This window comes from Solea senegalensis, linkage group LG9 (assembly GCF_019176455.1).
Source record: "Solea senegalensis isolate Sse05_10M linkage group LG9, IFAPA_SoseM_1, whole genome shotgun sequence".
NCBI classification, from domain to species: Eukaryota; Metazoa; Chordata; class Actinopteri; order Pleuronectiformes; family Soleidae; genus Solea; species Solea senegalensis.
The window spans coordinates 5,559,674-5,577,191 of NC_058029.1; the positions used below are offsets into that span (position 1 = coordinate 5,559,674).

The window sequence follows — 17,518 nt, forward strand, 5'->3', positions numbered from 1 at the left end:
TTCACTAACTCACTTGCTGGTTGAACAGCAAGGTGTTTTTTTTTACACAGCTATCTGGCACCATCTACTGGCCGAGAGTGGGAAAACTTTAGTTTTTCCACAACCAGAGTCCAGACTCTCATTATCTGCAGCCTAAACTAAACGTGATGCCATAATACTATTGTGTCAAGTGTTTTGCTGTGTAACGAGCAAGTCTATAAACAAGAGACAGACCACTTCACATCTTCACATGCACTAAAGAACGAATATTCTCCAGTGATCGTTAGCAAAAGCTTATTTGAGAACACAGCTTCGGCTAATTCATATCTAGCCAGTGGGAGACAGCGTTTCATGGAAGCTCCTGAGATCTTCCTGCTATTATAATAACACAGTAAAAGCAAAACAGTTTCTTTCCCATTATTTTTCTGAGAAAAATACTGAGCTCTTGAAGCAACACCTTTCTCTTTGATCACATACCCTGGTATAGACAGGAGAACAGTATTTCTGAGTATCACCAGAAGAAGCTTGCGTACCACTGGTTTGAGAACCATGGTCCTAGACAATGTCCTGCTGTGCATGACATATGTGTGTGACTATCTAGGGTCCCAATTCTACAGACATTATCTTTATGTCTGAAAATCTCCTATAACGGTCACGCTGTTAAATGTAGGGTTGCAACTAAAGATTATTTTCATAATGGATTATTTTGTCGATTCTTTTCTCAATTAATCGAATTGTTGTTTATAGGGCTGCAACAATTATTCGATTATTAATCGAATACCTTATTTTTCAGCTTCTTAAATGTGAACATTTTTTGGTTTCTTTGCTCCATAAAACAAAGAAATCACTGAAAAACTTAAATAATAAATTGGGTTTATGGATAAAATAAAACATTTGCATTAACATCATCATTTCCAGGTTTGGTAAACATTTTAAGATATTATTTTCATTCTGAAAATAAAAAAAGCAAATGTTAGAAAATATTGGAAAAAAAAAAGTAATCACGACCAAATGTATTATTACGCAACAAATATACGATGAATCATTGCAGCGTTATATCAAAGCATTATTTGGCACATTTCACTTCTTCAAAATGGAGTCTTTTTCTAACTAAACCAAACTGACTTGCCCACTGCTGCCAAGATAAAAATGTTTCCTTAACCAAACCTAACAAACCTGGACTGTGCGTCACAATGCAGGCCATTTCAAACCCACACAAACACTTCCTGAGAACCGATTCAGAATTCTGAAGAGCAGCAAGTATGACTTATAACTATTTATTTTGTCAAAACTGTATTACCTTGTGGTGTGAAGAGCCAAAGCCAAAGTTCAGAACATCACACGTCTGAATTGAGTCATAAACCAGTCAGTTATTTGGTTTTTTTTTTATGCTTTTAACAGATTTGACTGATGATATCTCATCCAAACCACCACTGACATTATGGCCCTCTCCTATTCATTTAGAGAGGGGCCTGGAGGAGCTTTTCTGAATAATCTGACATAGCTACGCAGAGGCATAACCATGACATGATAGCTGCCAAGCGGCAAGACTTTCTTAGAGGGACTTGGGTGTTACCTGGTATATCCTGAAGGGGATGTACCTGAAGCCTTCCTCCTCTGTAGAATATTCCATCAGCTTCCTGTTCATGGCCCAGAACTGATCAAATTTATCTGTGACAACAGATATACACACAGTTACACTTCTGTATAATAAATCTTAAATCTTTCCATTATGCATCAAGTAATACAAATAATAATAATAAAGAACTGGGATAAATTTGTAGTAGTGCATATATAGGCATATTAAACACTAACACATGAGCTGCATGAGCTGCATGAGCAGCTTCAGCTTCATCCTGGGCTGGTTTCAGACCCTCAGCTCTCGTTTTCATACAGACCCTGTTCTCTTCGCTCTCTCCTGGAGGAAAGTGTGAACCCCTCTCTCTCTCTCTGTTTCTGGTCTGTTTTTGACGTGAAAGTTTTTGCTTTAGTTAAAGTTTCACCTCTCACTTTCAGGTGAGACCAAATTCGTCGATTTGGATTATTTCAGATGTGTTGTATGTCCCTGTGTGTTCATGTAGTTGCAGCTGAAGAGTTGTGGGTTTGAAGCTCTTGGGTGTTTTCTGCAAAACTGATCAAAACATTCTCAGTTCCGCATTTACTCTGCACAAGTTCATGCATGACTTAAATATACTACAGGAATCATAGAAGTGCGCAATTAAGTATATAAAAAAGACATTCTTAAATTAATCATCCATTCAATGTTTTAACGGTCTACTTCCTAATGCCAGCCTTGAGTATTTTATTGTTTTCTATCAGTCCTCTCATAATTATATATTGAATTACGTCTCTTTTTAATGGGGAAACTTTCATGTCCTCAGAGGTCAAAAAGACACAGCTGTAGTAAGAGGCCAGTAAGGACGCAGATACTTTTCCTCAGAGCCGGTGTTTCATTGCATCACGATAAGCATAATAAATACCAGATGAACACTATTGTCTTCATTGTTGACAGAGAATAAAAATGATCCTTTGTGTCGTAAATCAAGATGTTATCTTTCCATAAAAACCCTGTCCCAGTGGCCAAGAGAATAACACAGTGAAAGCAAAACTGATAGGAGACTACTATAAAAGCAGATGTGAGTTCATAACATCAATCATGTGCTATGGATGGCTCAATATCACTTTTTCATGTCTGATACCGATACTGATATCACAACCTTGAGTATCTACTGATACCAATATCAGTCTGATACAGTCATTTTACACTTTTTGTAAAAAAAACAACATTTGTGCTGATGTATTTACCATCTAGACATATTTCTCCAATTTTGTTACAACAATTCTTCTCCCATACAGAAGAAATAAGACGACCAAAACATGACTCTGCTAACATTTCCACTTACATGTTTCAGTCTTTACATACTCGGGCTGCAGCGATTATTCGATTGTCACTATTTTGATCGATTAATCAAGTGCTTTTTTCAGTGATTAAAACCCACTTTTTGAATTATCGGCTTCTTAAATGTAAATATAATAAATATCGTATTGGCTTATTCCTACACCTCATATCTTTGCCTTTGCGGCCTTTGCTGCAGCCGCCCCCACTCTCTGGAACTTACTCCCACAACTCATCAGGAACTCAGACTCATTACAGACATTCAAATTACTCAAAACCCACCTGTTCAAAACTGCTTACACTTAACTGTCTATTTCTCATTGTTTTATTCCAGTCCTGTCCTTTGTTTTTGTTTTGTGTTTGTACAGCGTCTTTGAGTGTCTAGAAAAGCGCTATATAAATGTGATGTATTATTATTATTATAATATCAAGTTTAAACCAAAAACAGTCTGTTTCACCTGTAACTGAACACTGACCCATACAAAAACAAAGGCTCTATTGTTAAATTCCATGAAATTCTGCCTCCCAGCATCGACCTCCATGATCATGGACAGCTGGCGGATAAAGTTATTACCTGTTAACAATTGCAAGACAAGATTAAGTCAAGGTGACTGGTCCCAGGGAGCAGTTGGTGGGTTAAGGTGTTTATTGCTGTGTGGTTTGATCAACTTGACATGGACTGACCAGCAATCTGAGGAATCTCACACTGTGTGAGACACAATCTTTGGAATCCATCCCTTCGGTGTGTGTGTGTGTGTGTGTGTGTGTGTGCATACATCTCATTCTTTATCACACACATGCACAGCAGTGTACTGAAGTGTGTGGACTTGTTTGCCTCACCATTCTGCAGACCCATCCACAGCTGTTTGTGGTCTTTCTTCTGCATGTCGTTAATGACTTGGCTCTTGTGCTTGAGGGCGTCGGCCTCCTTGATGCTGGACATGAAATGAGCTTCAACCACAGAGTTGGACGAGCAGTGGAGCAGGTCCTGATCTGGAAAGTTCTGACACACATAAGACACACACACACACAAGAACTTAATTAATTTCCTCCTTAAGAGGCAGAAGAACTTCATAACCTGCATAACCTGGTCTTTGGAATGAGAAGCCTGAGGAGATGAAGTGCACAGATTAAGTGGATTCACTTTTACAAACATGCTTTTGTTGTCTGCATCTTGCTATTACATTTGGTGTTTTGTATGTTGTGGCTTTTGCTTTCCTGTTTCTCTAATTTTGGGCCGTAAATGTACTTGCTTTGTCTGTCAAAGCACTTTGTAAACTTGTGTCTTCAAATGTTCCATTTCCTACACTTGTTTTCCGGTAGTGAGACTGAACCCATTGTAAATGTACTATCAAACACTCGGCTGAATGCTTAAACCTCCTCCAGAGTTCAACAGTACTACATGTCTGTCTCTACAAATAGAAAAATTAAAGAGGTAACAGACAACTTTCATGTCCCCGGGCAGTCCAGGTGTTTACAATATTTGGTCACCGTCATAAAGACACAGCAGTAGATGCTGGTACTTTTCCTCAGAGTACTAGAGTTCCATAATAAGCAACAAAAATGCACAACGTGAAAATGTTGTTTCAACGCTGGCTTGTGAGAATGTTATGAACGCCACATTGGTTTTCAACATAATAACAACACATTGAAGAAAAAGGAAACATCTATTTCAGCTTTAATATAATAATCAGGGCTCCCACACCTGAATTGATATCAGATTGAAAGACTTTTCAAGGACTTTCCGCCCAAATTCAAGGACAGAATGTGCTGACACAGCTTAGTAATTATGACTGGACTTTTGTTCTTCGTAGGACTAGTCTACGTACATCAAGCAATGCAGGGCATGAAACAGTAGGAGAAATGTACCTAAATATTAACTTAACTTCCTAATTGCACATAATTCAAGCACTATCAATGACCTATGTCATAAACTTTCAAGGGCCTTCCCCAAAGTCACGAACTTTCAAGGACCCGTGGGAACCATGACTAATATTAACAGGTTGTGTTCACACACAATGTTCACAAAAAGTATACCCGATAAAATATGCAGTCAAACACATCAGCTTGGCTACTCAAGTGTGCACACACAGCTGCTCTTACCTTAAAGTGCACAGTGATGCTCCAGGGTAAGACAGTATTGAAGGCATGGAGGTCAAAAAGAACTCCAATTGGATAGTGCCTGCAACCATGAAGCACATGGGGGAAATAATGTTAATGAAGATTAATCCGGACAGACCACATTGCTACGTGCTTCAACATTTGTGGTTTGTGGAAAAAAACTCTCTGACATTTTTCATCATTTTCTGAACCAAACAACTAATAGATTAAGAAAGTCATCTACAGATGAATCGATTATTAGATTAACTGTCGCAGCCCTGGTTGTAAATCACTCATTCCATGAAAAATACTTCCCAGTGGTGGAGAGAAACATTGTGAAAATGAAGGCAACACATTTATACCAGAAAGTTCCAGCTTTTTAATAAGATCTACACTGACAACTGTTAATTTTCTTTACTGTGTTTTACAGGAGTTACTGGGTCTTCTTGCCTGTCTGTTGCAATACTGACACCCTGTGGTGGAACTTTGAACCTCTTGTCTGCCAGACAGCCAGACAGACATGAGTTTGTCTGCTGAAACTGCTGAAAATTAACTGACTCATAGCAAATGATCTTAAAACCTACATGTGGTGTAAACCTACTGTTGTATGTGTGACTGTGGAGGACAAGTTTGCATGAAGCACTACAGCAAAAACAAGGAAGTCATGATTTAAAGTTCTAAGAATCTTAATAACTGTGGCAGGGATTAGCTGAGTTAAAGGTCTCGGTTACAGATTTCTGTAAGACCAAAGAAGAAAATAAAAACTCGAATTCATGAAAAATACACACTAAATTACTCTATTACCATTTAAGTGGTGTTCCTTCATACTCAAACCATATCTCCCCCACGTCCTCGGCCTTCATCACTTTGAGGAAGTGTTTTTTCACTTTGTCTGTAACCAGGGTGAGGTAGCTCACTCTGGGTAAAAGCAGCTGGGAGAGCAAAGAAGAGAGAGAAGAGACAGATTATTAGCCTTTTCAGTGGGTGTTTGTCTGTTGTCTGTCTGTTAGCAGAATCATTGTTGATCAAATTGAAACAGAAAGTGGGACAGTTATGTATGTGGATGAGCATGTACACAGAGTAATGTAGTATACATGCAGCTTCTTATTTCTGCATTTTTTAAAGGTCAGGCTACCAGCTTGTCACATAACCATGTAGTGTTTTGAATTGAAATTGTATGAACTGTTTTAAACACAGAAGACTGCTATTGAACATACTGTTTTATACATATTAGATATTGTCTCAACAAAATGTTAAGCTTTGGATGAGAATAGACTGTGGGCGTTTGCCTTGACTTCCACAGGATATTAACACCCATCACAAGTGAGTGGCGTTTTTCTGCCGCCCTATCAGCTGACAGTTGTGGTTAGAGCCAGTCTTACAGTACTGTACCATTTCACACTGGTACCCCAAGAGAACGGTGTCAAAGAATTTAACAGTTTGAGGTGGTTATTTTGGTACTATTCCTAATGGAAATGCAAATGATACATAGCGTACTGTACCGAACAGTTCCACTCAGTGGAAACATGGTTATACAGTGTTTTAACTGGAGTCATAATTTAAGCTAAGAAGTAATACACATGGGGGCTTGTCTTCTGAGTCTAGCCTCAGGTTGTGAGGCCATGTTAAAACACACAGTAGATCATCTTCACTTACATAGTAGGGTTCGGCTTCTCTCTCAGTCACCTCATCCTGGTTCAGAGTGAAACAGGTGGGAATACGGCCGAACCAAACGTCTCTCAGTACGTCCTTGTCATCCGCCATGCTGCTTCTTCTCCCAGTGGCACATAAAGAACGAGTTTCTCAAACACTGGCACAAAATCCCAGAGGGCAAACGCCTTCCTACTGTCAACAGCACAGCAGAGAAAACAAGGCGAGCGTTAATGCAAAACTTTCAGCAACACAAACCCACAGTGACACAGAAAGTGAGCAACATGAGCTAGCACACACAGAGGACAATTCATGTGTAGTAAAGCCAGCTGTGTCTCAAACGAGTCAGGAGAGGAGTTATTACTGAGTTATAGTCCGGTAACAGGCAGAGACTCACCTGCTCGTCCACCACACCGACTACACGCTTGTCAAACTACATAGCAGTAAAGGGAAACTGATGTTAGCCTAAGGGCTAAGTAGGCTAACTTAGGTGGAAATGAGCTAAAGAATTGACAGGAAAAACAAAGGTGCTTGTTTCCCCCACATTGTCCTAATTGTCCGCAGACAAATGTGTCTTGTGTGCGAGGAGGAGACAGTGATATGAGAGGGGAAGCTTACTTTTTGTTACCGATGTTTAGCCTGGATGGAGGGAGGCCCAGCAAGTGTCGATGTTGTCATTCCCCCGCTGTCACCGGAAAAACAGCTGAAATCCCCGGTCGCGGCTCAACAGCGGCCCCTGGCGAGATAACATGGGAAGGTTTTTTTATGCAGTCAATTTTATATGTCATAAACACGCTAAAATAATAAATACATCGCTTATATAGTTGTGTGTATATATATCAAGATTTTACACACTATGTATATCCGAAATATATATACTGTATTGCTCTATAAACTCTATAATCTATAATAATTTAGACACTGATTGGTAACAAATATATCATGACAAAATGTAATATGCTCAATTTAATCTCTGGGCTCAGTTAGAAAAGTATATTTATTGTGTAATACTGATGATACTGTGTTTTTTGTGTGTGTTTTTGTACTTTATTATTTCCGTTATTTATTTATTTGAAACACAAGCATATTCAAGTAGTTACCACTCTGGTCTACTAATGTACATTTTGATTTTTTTCAATAAAGTTTGCTTTAAAAATAAAAAGGTTTTACTCTAATAATATGATTATTAGTCTGCAGGTTTTCTTGCCTGGCTTTATTTTAATGATATTAACCATAAACTGTAATTATAAGGATAAGTTAGCTTGTAAACCACCTATACAAATATCTATACATATAGATATTTATACATAGATATCTATATGTATAGATGTATATACATTTCAAACATTTCTTCATGTAGATATTGTGTATTTCTGACCCTAACCCTATATTTTGAGAAAATGGATGTGGTTTATTTAGGGGGTGGCTGTTTTGACCAAGTACGGACGTATGAGCAAATGTAAAAGATTACCGTGTTAACGGCGATTTAATAACGTGAGTAACTGTGTTAAGATTATGAAAAGTAAAAATATGATAATAATATGTGAATAGAGTCGTCTCAATGCGACATTTACTATCTGTAGTGTATAATGGAGCAAATTAATCGTGGGGCTTAGAGGGGGATGACTCGACTTAAATTGGCAACCCCATCATAACCAGACGTCAGTGGTCTGCGGATGTTTGGTGACACTTCTACCCTCACCTTAACGAATCAAGACGAAGAATGAGCGACCCTGAGCCAATCACAAACGTGAACTTAGCTAGGCTCCGCCCACCAGGGGATAGGATAGGAAATCGGGCACATCATCAGGGAAGCTGTTCATCGTTTGTTGAAGTTCTTGCAGAGTGAAAATGGATAAAAACCTGGAGATAGATAACCTGGAAATGCGTCTACAAGCGCTGGAGAGTCGCATATACGGGGAAAGAAGGAATAAAAGTGGGAAAGCCGTCAAGGTTTGCTCAGGGTCCTGTTATTTCTAATATACAGGGCGATGTCTCGAGTAGCTAGCTAGCTGCTAGCCTAAAACGATAGCTTTGTCAGTGGGAAAACGAACGAGTTGACGCCCTTTTTTATTTTAACACACATTAGCTCTTAAATGTCTGTTTAAAGTGACGTAGAGAGTTCGCGTCAACTGTTCCAAGCCTTCAGTTGCCGCAGATTACATGTCAGATAAGCTAGGATAGCTGTCATTGATCATTGTGAGGCCTTAGCTGTTGTTGTTGTGTGTTGTAGCTTCAGGGATCAGGGGTCTCAAACTCCAATGACCTGGGGGCCGCATAGTCTGTAGTCTGGTCATGAGGGAATCACTTAAGTGCAAAGTGTTTTTGGGAACGTTATTATTTTGAGGTTTGGGAAACAGATTCATATTTTCACCGTTTTGTCATTTTATGGACCAATCATTATTGAATTAATTAACCGAGTAAATAATCACAATCGGAATTGTTATTAATTGCCACCATAGATAACCTATGGAGACATCAGATGATATGTTCCCTTTTGAAATAAAGAAGTAATTGATGTGAACGTGCAGTATGCAGAGGAACCCATTAACAGCAAAAGCACATATCTGTAAGTAATCATTATTAACACATTTTAACATCCATTTTTAATATAAAACAAAAGTTACTGGTCTCCCAAAATGTAGAAGACTAAAAGAACGGGGCTTTAATGAATGGACAGGATACATATTTTTGCTGTGTATGGGGTTTAAAAGTGGATGTTCCTCCTGTGCTCCTGAGTGGGTCGTCCCATCAGTGTGTCAGTCATTCATTAATTTTCTACCAACCCCAGCTGATCGACGACCAATTTAGAGCATAAAGTTAACCTAGTCCCCAGGTTTTGGTTGTTTTTGGACTGTGGGAGGAAGAAGCCACAGAGAATCCAAAGAGCACACACACACACACACACACACACACAGGGAGAACTTTCAAATTCCACATGGAAAGGCCCTTGGTCAAACAAGCTTTGTGCTGCAAGGCAAAAATTACCTCTATGTGTCATATGATGAGAAAAACACTTTAAGTTTACAAAGAGGCATTGATTTGTTGACTCTATTTCCTTCGATGGAAAGATGTCATAAACTAAAATCAATGTACTTGTACCAGATATGATCAGAATAAGACTTAAACACAAATTATAAAACTATAGATAATTTTATGTAGAAATACATTTAAGGGTTCTTATCATTATCAATTTAACCGATTTGTTCTTTGGTCTGTAAAATGTCAGAAAACGGTGAAAAGAAGTTAACAAAAATGAACTACTACTGACCGATTATTTGTACTGACCGACTGTGTTGCAGTGTTCAGATTCTATGGCGCGCATTCAGGCAGGTCTGACCAACATGGCCAACAAAAGAGAACGAGTGAAGATCCTGCAAAAAAAGAGTGAGTCACACGTTGTGTTGCTTTCAATTGTTCTGTCTGTGTGTAATGTTATATTTGTCATTTAAAGTGGATACTAGTTCATAATATTGCTTCAGATATTTGGGAGTAACATCTACAGTTTAGATTTAAATATTTAAATTTACTCTCATTTAATTCAGGCTTGTTGAATCTTTTATTATTATTGTTGCTCTGTTGCAGTTGAGGACCTACTGAAATACCTGGATCCCCAGTTCACTGACCACATCGCTGTACCCGACGCCATGAAACTGGAGTTCATCCTTGCTGGTAAGCATAAGTAGTTGGATGAAATTGACCTGTTCAAAGAGTACAGTTGTTTTCTTGTCTTGTATTTTGTAGAGCAGGCACCTTACCACATAAATACTAAGTTCTGATAGTAGAAAACTAAACTTACCGTGGTGTGTTTGTGTACACAGAGGAGAAGTGTTTGCTTTCCCAGGCTGCTTTGCTGGAGCAGGTCAGCACCCTGCAGCCACTGTTAGACAGTACCTACATTAGAGGTGAGTGTCACTCAACAGGACACCATGCAGTCATTCAAAACCAAACTTGGGTCCTGGTTCAAAAAGCTGATTCTCCGATTCATAGCGACCTTTATTTGAAAGATCCAATATCATAAGAGCACTCAAATCTCACAAGACTGTCATGACCATGTGATATTTGACCAGCTGATTTGTTTGTTACATTGCCATCTGTAATGAAGAGCCAGAAATACTTCCACATGCTGCTTTTCACATGCTTTGTTGTCGTGATTATTCTTAAAGGGACAGTTTGGTTTGACTGATTAACTTGTGATATATAAAAATTATATATCACTGTTCTGATGAGCAAAGAGGGTTTGTATGCAGGCCAAGCTGTGCTCACATGCTGGACAACTTGGTAATTACTTAAAACTGTCTGTTGTGCTTCTAGGCTATGGTGTTTAGCCAGAGTCAGAATCTTGGCAACTTCTTACACATCTTTTTAAAAAAAACAGTGGTGTGAACTATACCGTTGTGTACTGTATGGTGTCTCCATCATTATTAGACATGTGTCTGTTGTTTCCAGATGTACCAGAACACGCCACCAAGTTGCAGCGTCTGTCACAGCTTCACATCAAACAACAGGTAAACCACCTTCCAACTCTCTCTCTCGCTCTCGTTCTTGCTTTCATTTTACCCCTGGACTCATCTGTTTTTCTTGTCTTTTTCACAGGACCAAACAGAGATTCAGTCCCTGGAAGTGAAGAAGCTTTTTGAGGAATACAACAAAATGGTACAATTTTGTTGTAACATGATAATCCTCTTCATTGAGATAAAAGTGACAGCCATATTGTTAGAGAGCTGTACGAATACAAAGTTTTAACCGATTTACAATCATTTGTTGAGCCGTGTCTTCAGATGAACCAATGTCTGCTTTAAAACCTCTTTGTCTTGTAAATACAGTGTTAACATCTTAAACTGCACCCACTGACCACTGAAATCTTATTGGCAGATGTTCCTGTTGTCCAAGCAGTTCACCCAATGGGACGAGACCCTAAGGCAGATGGAGGAGGCCAAAGGCATCCGACCTGTGGAGTAGTTTCAGTGAACACTCGCAAACACACTTGAGATGAAGATGTTGACAGTGAAGTCTGCACAGTGACCGGAGCTTTATTAGACCAGTGTTTCTACCATAACTGGTCAGACCAAGATGAGACAAAAGGAATCTGTTTAGATTACCAGCCACATTGTTTAAAAATCCGATTCACATTGACAGTTCACATTCTTAACTACAAGTGTCTTGCATCTAAACACAGTCTTCTCAAACGGCAGGCGTTTAAATGAGTCATCAACAACAAAAGAAAACATGAGGCGCAAGATAAGATCGACCTTTATTGCTGCCCCATACGGGGAATTTAGAATAGGAGCTACAGGCAAAAGGCCACGTCATTCTGATTTGACCATTCTCATTCATGTCGCACAGCTGCATTTCAGATATTTATCGGATGTTTTACCACAAACGGAGAACTGAGACATGGCTCTGACTGTGGCAATCAGATTTCTGTGTCCACACAGATCTGAACCATCCAGGTCTTAGTCATCGGATGAGTCACGTCAGCCTGGTAATCTGGAGGTAGTCTTTATTTTGGTCCGATGTGCTTTACCGTCATGACCAGAAGCCCTCATGTATTGCATAAAAATACGCACAGTGTAAATGGCACTTGATCAGTTTGGCTTTTTTTTTGTCCTGCAGCAATGTGAGAGTGGCTTAGAAGCTGTTCTACAGCCAGAGAATACAAACATGCAGACTTCAGAACTATCTGTGCACTATTCCAAACGACGCAAGTTTGTTAGGTTTGCAGAGACAAACATAAGTGGTCCTGTAACAAGTAGTAGTAATAAATTGATAAAGGAACTTGTTTTGAAGTGTCACCTGTGGCTCAGAAATCTCACAGATGCTACTGTTATTTATTTTCAGAGACTTTTTTCTATGTATGTATATTGACTTTAAGTAATTCATTCCAACAGCTCTTCTGGTCATGGCGTCACGTATAAAATATGAAACTTCTAACACATTTACCATGACTGCAGTGGATACAATAAATATTATTTGACTTGTTTCTTGGATTATTCCTTTGTGTGGTGCCTGTTACTTATAATGAGTGTTTGAGGGCTGAGCCTCAAGAGGAAGGATTGCTGGTTGAGGCGGTGGATAATGGACTATGATTCCGATTAGAGAATCAAGGCATTTGGACAGAGAGATTTTCTTTGTCTTCTTTTAATGAAGATTGTTGAACAGCGACATGTAGTGTGTATGTAGTTTGTGTGTATATATGTGTGTATACATGTGTGTACATGTGTGGTATTTCCTCAAGAACGCACACATAATGTTGGAAACGCACAGAAAGTCCATGCAGCTTCACACAGTCTGGTCTGCTGCTTGTCAGTGTGACTGGGCATGTCCTGACGTCTTCAGACCGTGCTACTGCCTTTGACCAGTAGATGGTGCTTTACCTTCAGGGCTTTCTCACAATGAGATCTAGCTATTTTGTTGTGAGGTGCAATATTAGAGATGTAAAATATATGTATATACATTATTAGAGCTGTAGCTGGCTTCTCTGGTAGGTATACTAGCTTGAGACAACTCTTTACCCAGCACTTAACTGAGGGAGTCGTTCGTTGTTTTGTATTTTAATCCTGCTTTGTATGAAATGTGCTACATACATAAATCTGATTGATTATTTCATTTGATGAGGTGTCTACCATGTGTCATAGTGACACCAGACTTGACTGCCTTTGAACTGGGCCAACTTGAAGTATTCTACAAGTTATTCAGTCACAATCTCCAGCACACAGCTAAGGTGAGCAAAGGAAAAAAGGAGGCATTCCTGCAACATTACAGATGGAAACAAGCAGATACATTTGACAGGAAGTCAGAACAAACTCAGTCATGGACCCATCTGAACTCATGCTGATATCTTATGTGTTTTTCCCTCTGATCTCTCCTCCAAAACTGTGCAAGCCAGCCATCTGCACCCTCATCCACAAACATCTGAAGGACATTGCTTCTCATGGACTGAAGAGGAACTTGCCCACGCTGGTCACAATATGTGAACACATTGTCTCCAGGTATGTTCAGCACATCATGGAGCACATAAAGCCCATCCTTGAGGAATGGCGCGTCAAACTGCCACGAATACTTTCACTTGTCAATGGTAACCAGTGTTTCTTTGGTGTAGACGAGACCTATGTGTGTTATAACATGAATGCCATTCCGTCGTTCTTTGCTCGCTTTTTGGGAACCTCTCCTCTGATTCCATGTTGTAGCTTAATGGAATACGAGTTGTTAGTCACCAAAGAGGTAACGACGAGAGTGAACAACTGCATAGCCAAGGAAATGACGTCAAACACCAAGCATTTGAGATTCAAGCCTTACGACTGTAACTGCATTGCTTACGAAACCCTGCGTGAAATGACGGGTCACTTTTGTAAAGCCATGCGCTGTCTGCTGCTGCGAGCATGCCACTGCACACGAGCACAGCAAAAGCGAGCGGAGGAGAGCAGCACGGGTGCCCTCCGCAAAGCAAAGAAGACACACATTCGGACCATAAGTAAGGAGAAGAGTATTGTGATCTACTCCACGTCAGAGAAAGCACTAATGGACATCATGTCAGAGGTCGTATATATCCACAACATGCCTGACCACAAAAACAACCCCAAAAATGAAGGTGGCAGGTGCGTGGACTTGCTTATCGGTGATGGTCTACACACTATTTTTGAAAATGATGAAGAACAGGCGGACGACACCGCACACCTCTCGTCCTCTTACGATGAAGATGGAGAAGATGCAGACTTCGGTGCGTTTAGTAACGAGTTAATTGCGTCCTTTGGTGGCGAGGATGTAGGACAAGATGCAGAATACAGTGCGTCCAGTGTGATACCTGCGTCTTCTGGTGTAGAGGATGTAGGTGAAGTTGCATCTCATGAAGGTGAGAACAGTGAGCCGCCAACATCCTCTGGTGTTGAGGATGTAGAGGAAGATGTAGAATACAGTGAGATACCTCCGTCCTCTGGTGTTGAGGATGTGGGAGAAGATGCAGATTACAGTGAGATACCTGCGTTCTCTGGTGTTGAGGATGTAGCAGAACATGCAGAGTACAGTGAGATGCCTGTGTCCTCTGGTGTTGAGCGTGATGGAGAACGTGCAGATGGAAGTGAGTACAGTGAGCAACTTGCGTCCTGTGTTACCGAGGAAGGAGAAGATGGAGGCAGAAGTGAGTGCAGTGAGCTGCCTGCATCTTGTGGCACTCGGGATGTAGGAGGAGATGCAGAACACAGTGAGATGCCTGCATCCTGCAGTGTTGGGCATGAGGGAGAAGATGCAAATGGAAGCAAGTTCAGTAAGCTGCCTGCATCCTGTGGTGAGAAGGACATAGGAGAACCTACAGAGTATGTACATGACACTGCACACAGGAAGTTATCTTCTACTGTTGAGAACATAGCAGATGAGGTGGATGACAATGTCGACAGGCAGATCCTATTTGCTGAAACCACTGACATTAGACCAGGTGGTGATTTAAACAAGCAGTTACTCAGAAATGAGGTCTCATTTTATTCTCCTGACCCACATAGATCCACATCAGCACGAGTGTCGGGTGATTACATAAAATATTACACACGCCTTGTCAATATAGTGACAAGGATTTTAATGCATACCATTGAGAGGGCCCACGTATCAATGCCTCAAACAGATTTCAACAGGATTGTCCACAATGTGTCATATAAGTTGCTCGCACAGCTGGAGCTCAGGAACATTTCTGTGAGAGTAAAAAAAGTTGCAAATATTAAGGCCGTGGTCTGTGACCTGTCTAAGACTTTCCACTCCGCACAGGGGCTTCTGAAAGAATTAGAGGGGGCTGACGATACATTTATCGAGGCCCTGAGGAGAAAACTGACCGAAAAGAACAAGAGCATCTTCGGATGTTTCCTATCAGTGGGCAAAGACTTTTATCAAGCTGTAGCCCGCCTCCGTAATGGCACCTCCTGCAAACGGACACGAAAGAATGAGATCGCGATTACATGTAGCCAAAATCCTCCTGTAGGGGCAGTCAGTAAGTGGCAACCCAAAATTTGAAAATATCTTCATGCTAGGGCCGAGTGAAAGGGCCCAGAATTCATATCTCAGTAGCTTTAGGCTGAGTGGCGGAATATACGATTTACAGGTTCAGCTGTAGGCAACAGGACTTGCTTGCATCAAGGAGCTTCTTCAGTTCGGAGTAACTGGTGGAATTTGGCTGCTGTTTGCTGGATACCTGTGTAGAGAGTTGTTACGTGAAACAATGAAAGTCACGCACACCCTGACCCAGTTCCAGGTTGTTAGATTCACCTGTGTCAAGGTGAAAAAGAGGGTTGTTCAGGTCGTCTGAGAGACCGTCTTCTACTGCGACGCCACACAGGAGTGTGTGCATGTGTGTGAAGCATGAGAGGCCACAGCCACAGTTAGCATTAGCAGAGAAAATGCAAGGCACTAATGTGTAAAGTTCTGTGCCAATGGAAAGAAAATGCCCAGACTCCTCCAGTCAAGCTGAGTGTCCATGTGTTCATCATCTGCCAGCAAAGAAAAGTAAGGGTGTTAGCCCGAAGTAGCTACATCTTTAGCCCCGGAGAAATGACCTCACCTGTGTTTCCTGACAACAGTCTGGGAGCTAAAGCAGGAAAGCTCAACACCCACGGTAGCTGCTATCAAGTCTTCTGAAGACACTGTGAAGAAGGAACAGCTTAGCAGCTTCGTCAAACCGACTCATAACATTAAAAGACGTGACATTGTTTGGTTCATAGTGCATTTATATTGATTCAAATACATCAATGTACTTGTAACTTTTCCTATCATTGTTTATTTGCTGCACACCTACTGTAATCCTGGAAGCCAGCCTTTGATGCCAGGTTTGAACAGGGCCTGTGATTACACAGGATGTGTGTACAACTGCTGTAAAATAAAATAAAAAATGTTTTTTATAGCCTTAGAATAAGTCATCTATGAGTGCGTAACCCTTAAACACACCTAGACACATGTTGGGCTTTTAATTTTGAGAAGTTTTATGATTTTTATCAAGCATACTGTTAAAAAATGTATACCAGTTTGTGCATTTTTGAATATTCTCAATATTAAAACACCACAAATGTGTCCTCATTGAAACCCATTTGAATCACTATTTTTGATGCATCATGACAAAAACATGGCAAAAAAAGTTTGAAACAATTAATTAATGTTTGTTTGATGTATGATGATGAAATATGACATTGCAAAAAAAAATGCATATAAACCATATGTACGTCACATATACCAATCAAACCAAAAATACTCCAGTTTGCATGAAGTACATTGAAAATAATGCATTTATTGGCCATTTTTTAGGCCATAAAATGAAAGTGCATCATGACAAAACTTGGCAATTTAAGGGTTTAAATTGAATGATGTGTATCATTTGATGTGTATGATGAGGACTGATGCTGGTTTAAAAAAATGTATACAAGTTGTACAGCTTGAACTTTTATGAGCACATTGTGGTGCTCTAGGTGTGTTAACGTAACTTTTTTGAAGGTGCATCCAAGGATTAATTTAAAAATTTCAATTTAGAAGGTCTGAGCAGCCTCATTAACCCCAAGGGATTTCAAGATGGCTGCCAATTGAACAACACTACTGCTACTACTATCACTGTTAATTGCAACTCTGTCAAATTTCTTTAAAAGTAAATCAGTCAGACACATATTATTGCTCAATTTTTTTATCCGTGGACATGTTGCTATGCGTGTGTGTGCAAAATACCATATAGAGTGTTGTTATTGGGTGGTATTGTTAACAATTAGCTCAAGATATGCGAAACAATTATTTTTATCAAGCCAGTATTTCATATGACATACCTCGTTCATACGTTTCTTACTCTTATATAGCACATTTAAGTTGTTGTGTTTGCAGATATTAGGTCCGCTCGGTGTTTTGTTTTTTTGTTTTTTAAACTTGTACAGAGTG

At 40.0% G+C, this 17,518-nt stretch overlaps 3 protein-coding genes across 4 annotated transcripts in view; 2 read left to right on the forward strand and 1 right to left on the reverse strand.

The window, feature by feature from the left end:
- Positions 1–7,325, reverse strand: part of atg5 (ATG5 autophagy related 5 homolog (S. cerevisiae)) — a 28,844-nt gene extending 21,519 nt beyond the window's left edge. Inside the window, exons 1-6 of one of the 2 annotated variants that reach the window (XM_044034411.1) lie at positions 7,244–7,325; positions 6,632–6,820; positions 5,780–5,907; positions 4,979–5,057; positions 3,716–3,878; positions 1,556–1,650 (exon numbers count right to left, since the gene is read on the reverse strand). In XM_044034411.1, the coding sequence (XP_043890346.1) occupies positions 1,556–1,650; positions 3,716–3,878; positions 4,979–5,057; positions 5,780–5,907; positions 6,632–6,739 (573 nt within the window). In that variant the 5' untranslated portion in view covers positions 6,740–6,820; positions 7,244–7,325. Of the gene's footprint in view, positions 1–1,555; positions 1,651–3,715; positions 3,879–4,978; positions 5,058–5,779; positions 5,908–6,631; positions 6,821–7,022; positions 7,172–7,243 lie in introns of those variants that run through there. The other variant, XM_044034412.1, reaches the window with a different exon arrangement.
- A 1,087-nt stretch (positions 7,326–8,412) lies between these two features.
- dctn3 (dynactin 3 (p22)) lies at positions 8,413–12,608 on the forward strand. Its single transcript, XM_044035011.1, has 7 exons — positions 8,413–8,578; positions 9,928–10,012; positions 10,211–10,297; positions 10,447–10,530; positions 11,075–11,133; positions 11,222–11,281; positions 11,501–12,608. The coding sequence occupies exons 1-7, from the start codon at positions 8,477–8,479 to the stop codon at positions 11,585–11,587; spliced, it is 564 nt and encodes a 187-aa protein (XP_043890946.1). The 5' UTR covers positions 8,413–8,476; the 3' UTR covers positions 11,588–12,608.
- A 65-nt stretch (positions 12,609–12,673) lies between these two features.
- Positions 12,674–16,629, forward strand: LOC122775202. The gene is made up of 2 exons (XM_044035010.1): positions 12,674–13,349; positions 13,515–16,629. The coding sequence occupies exon 2, from the start codon at positions 13,634–13,636 to the stop codon at positions 15,620–15,622; it is 1,989 nt and encodes a 662-aa protein (XP_043890945.1). The 5' UTR covers positions 12,674–13,349; positions 13,515–13,633; the 3' UTR covers positions 15,623–16,629.
- Positions 16,630–17,518: the final 889 nt, after the last annotated feature.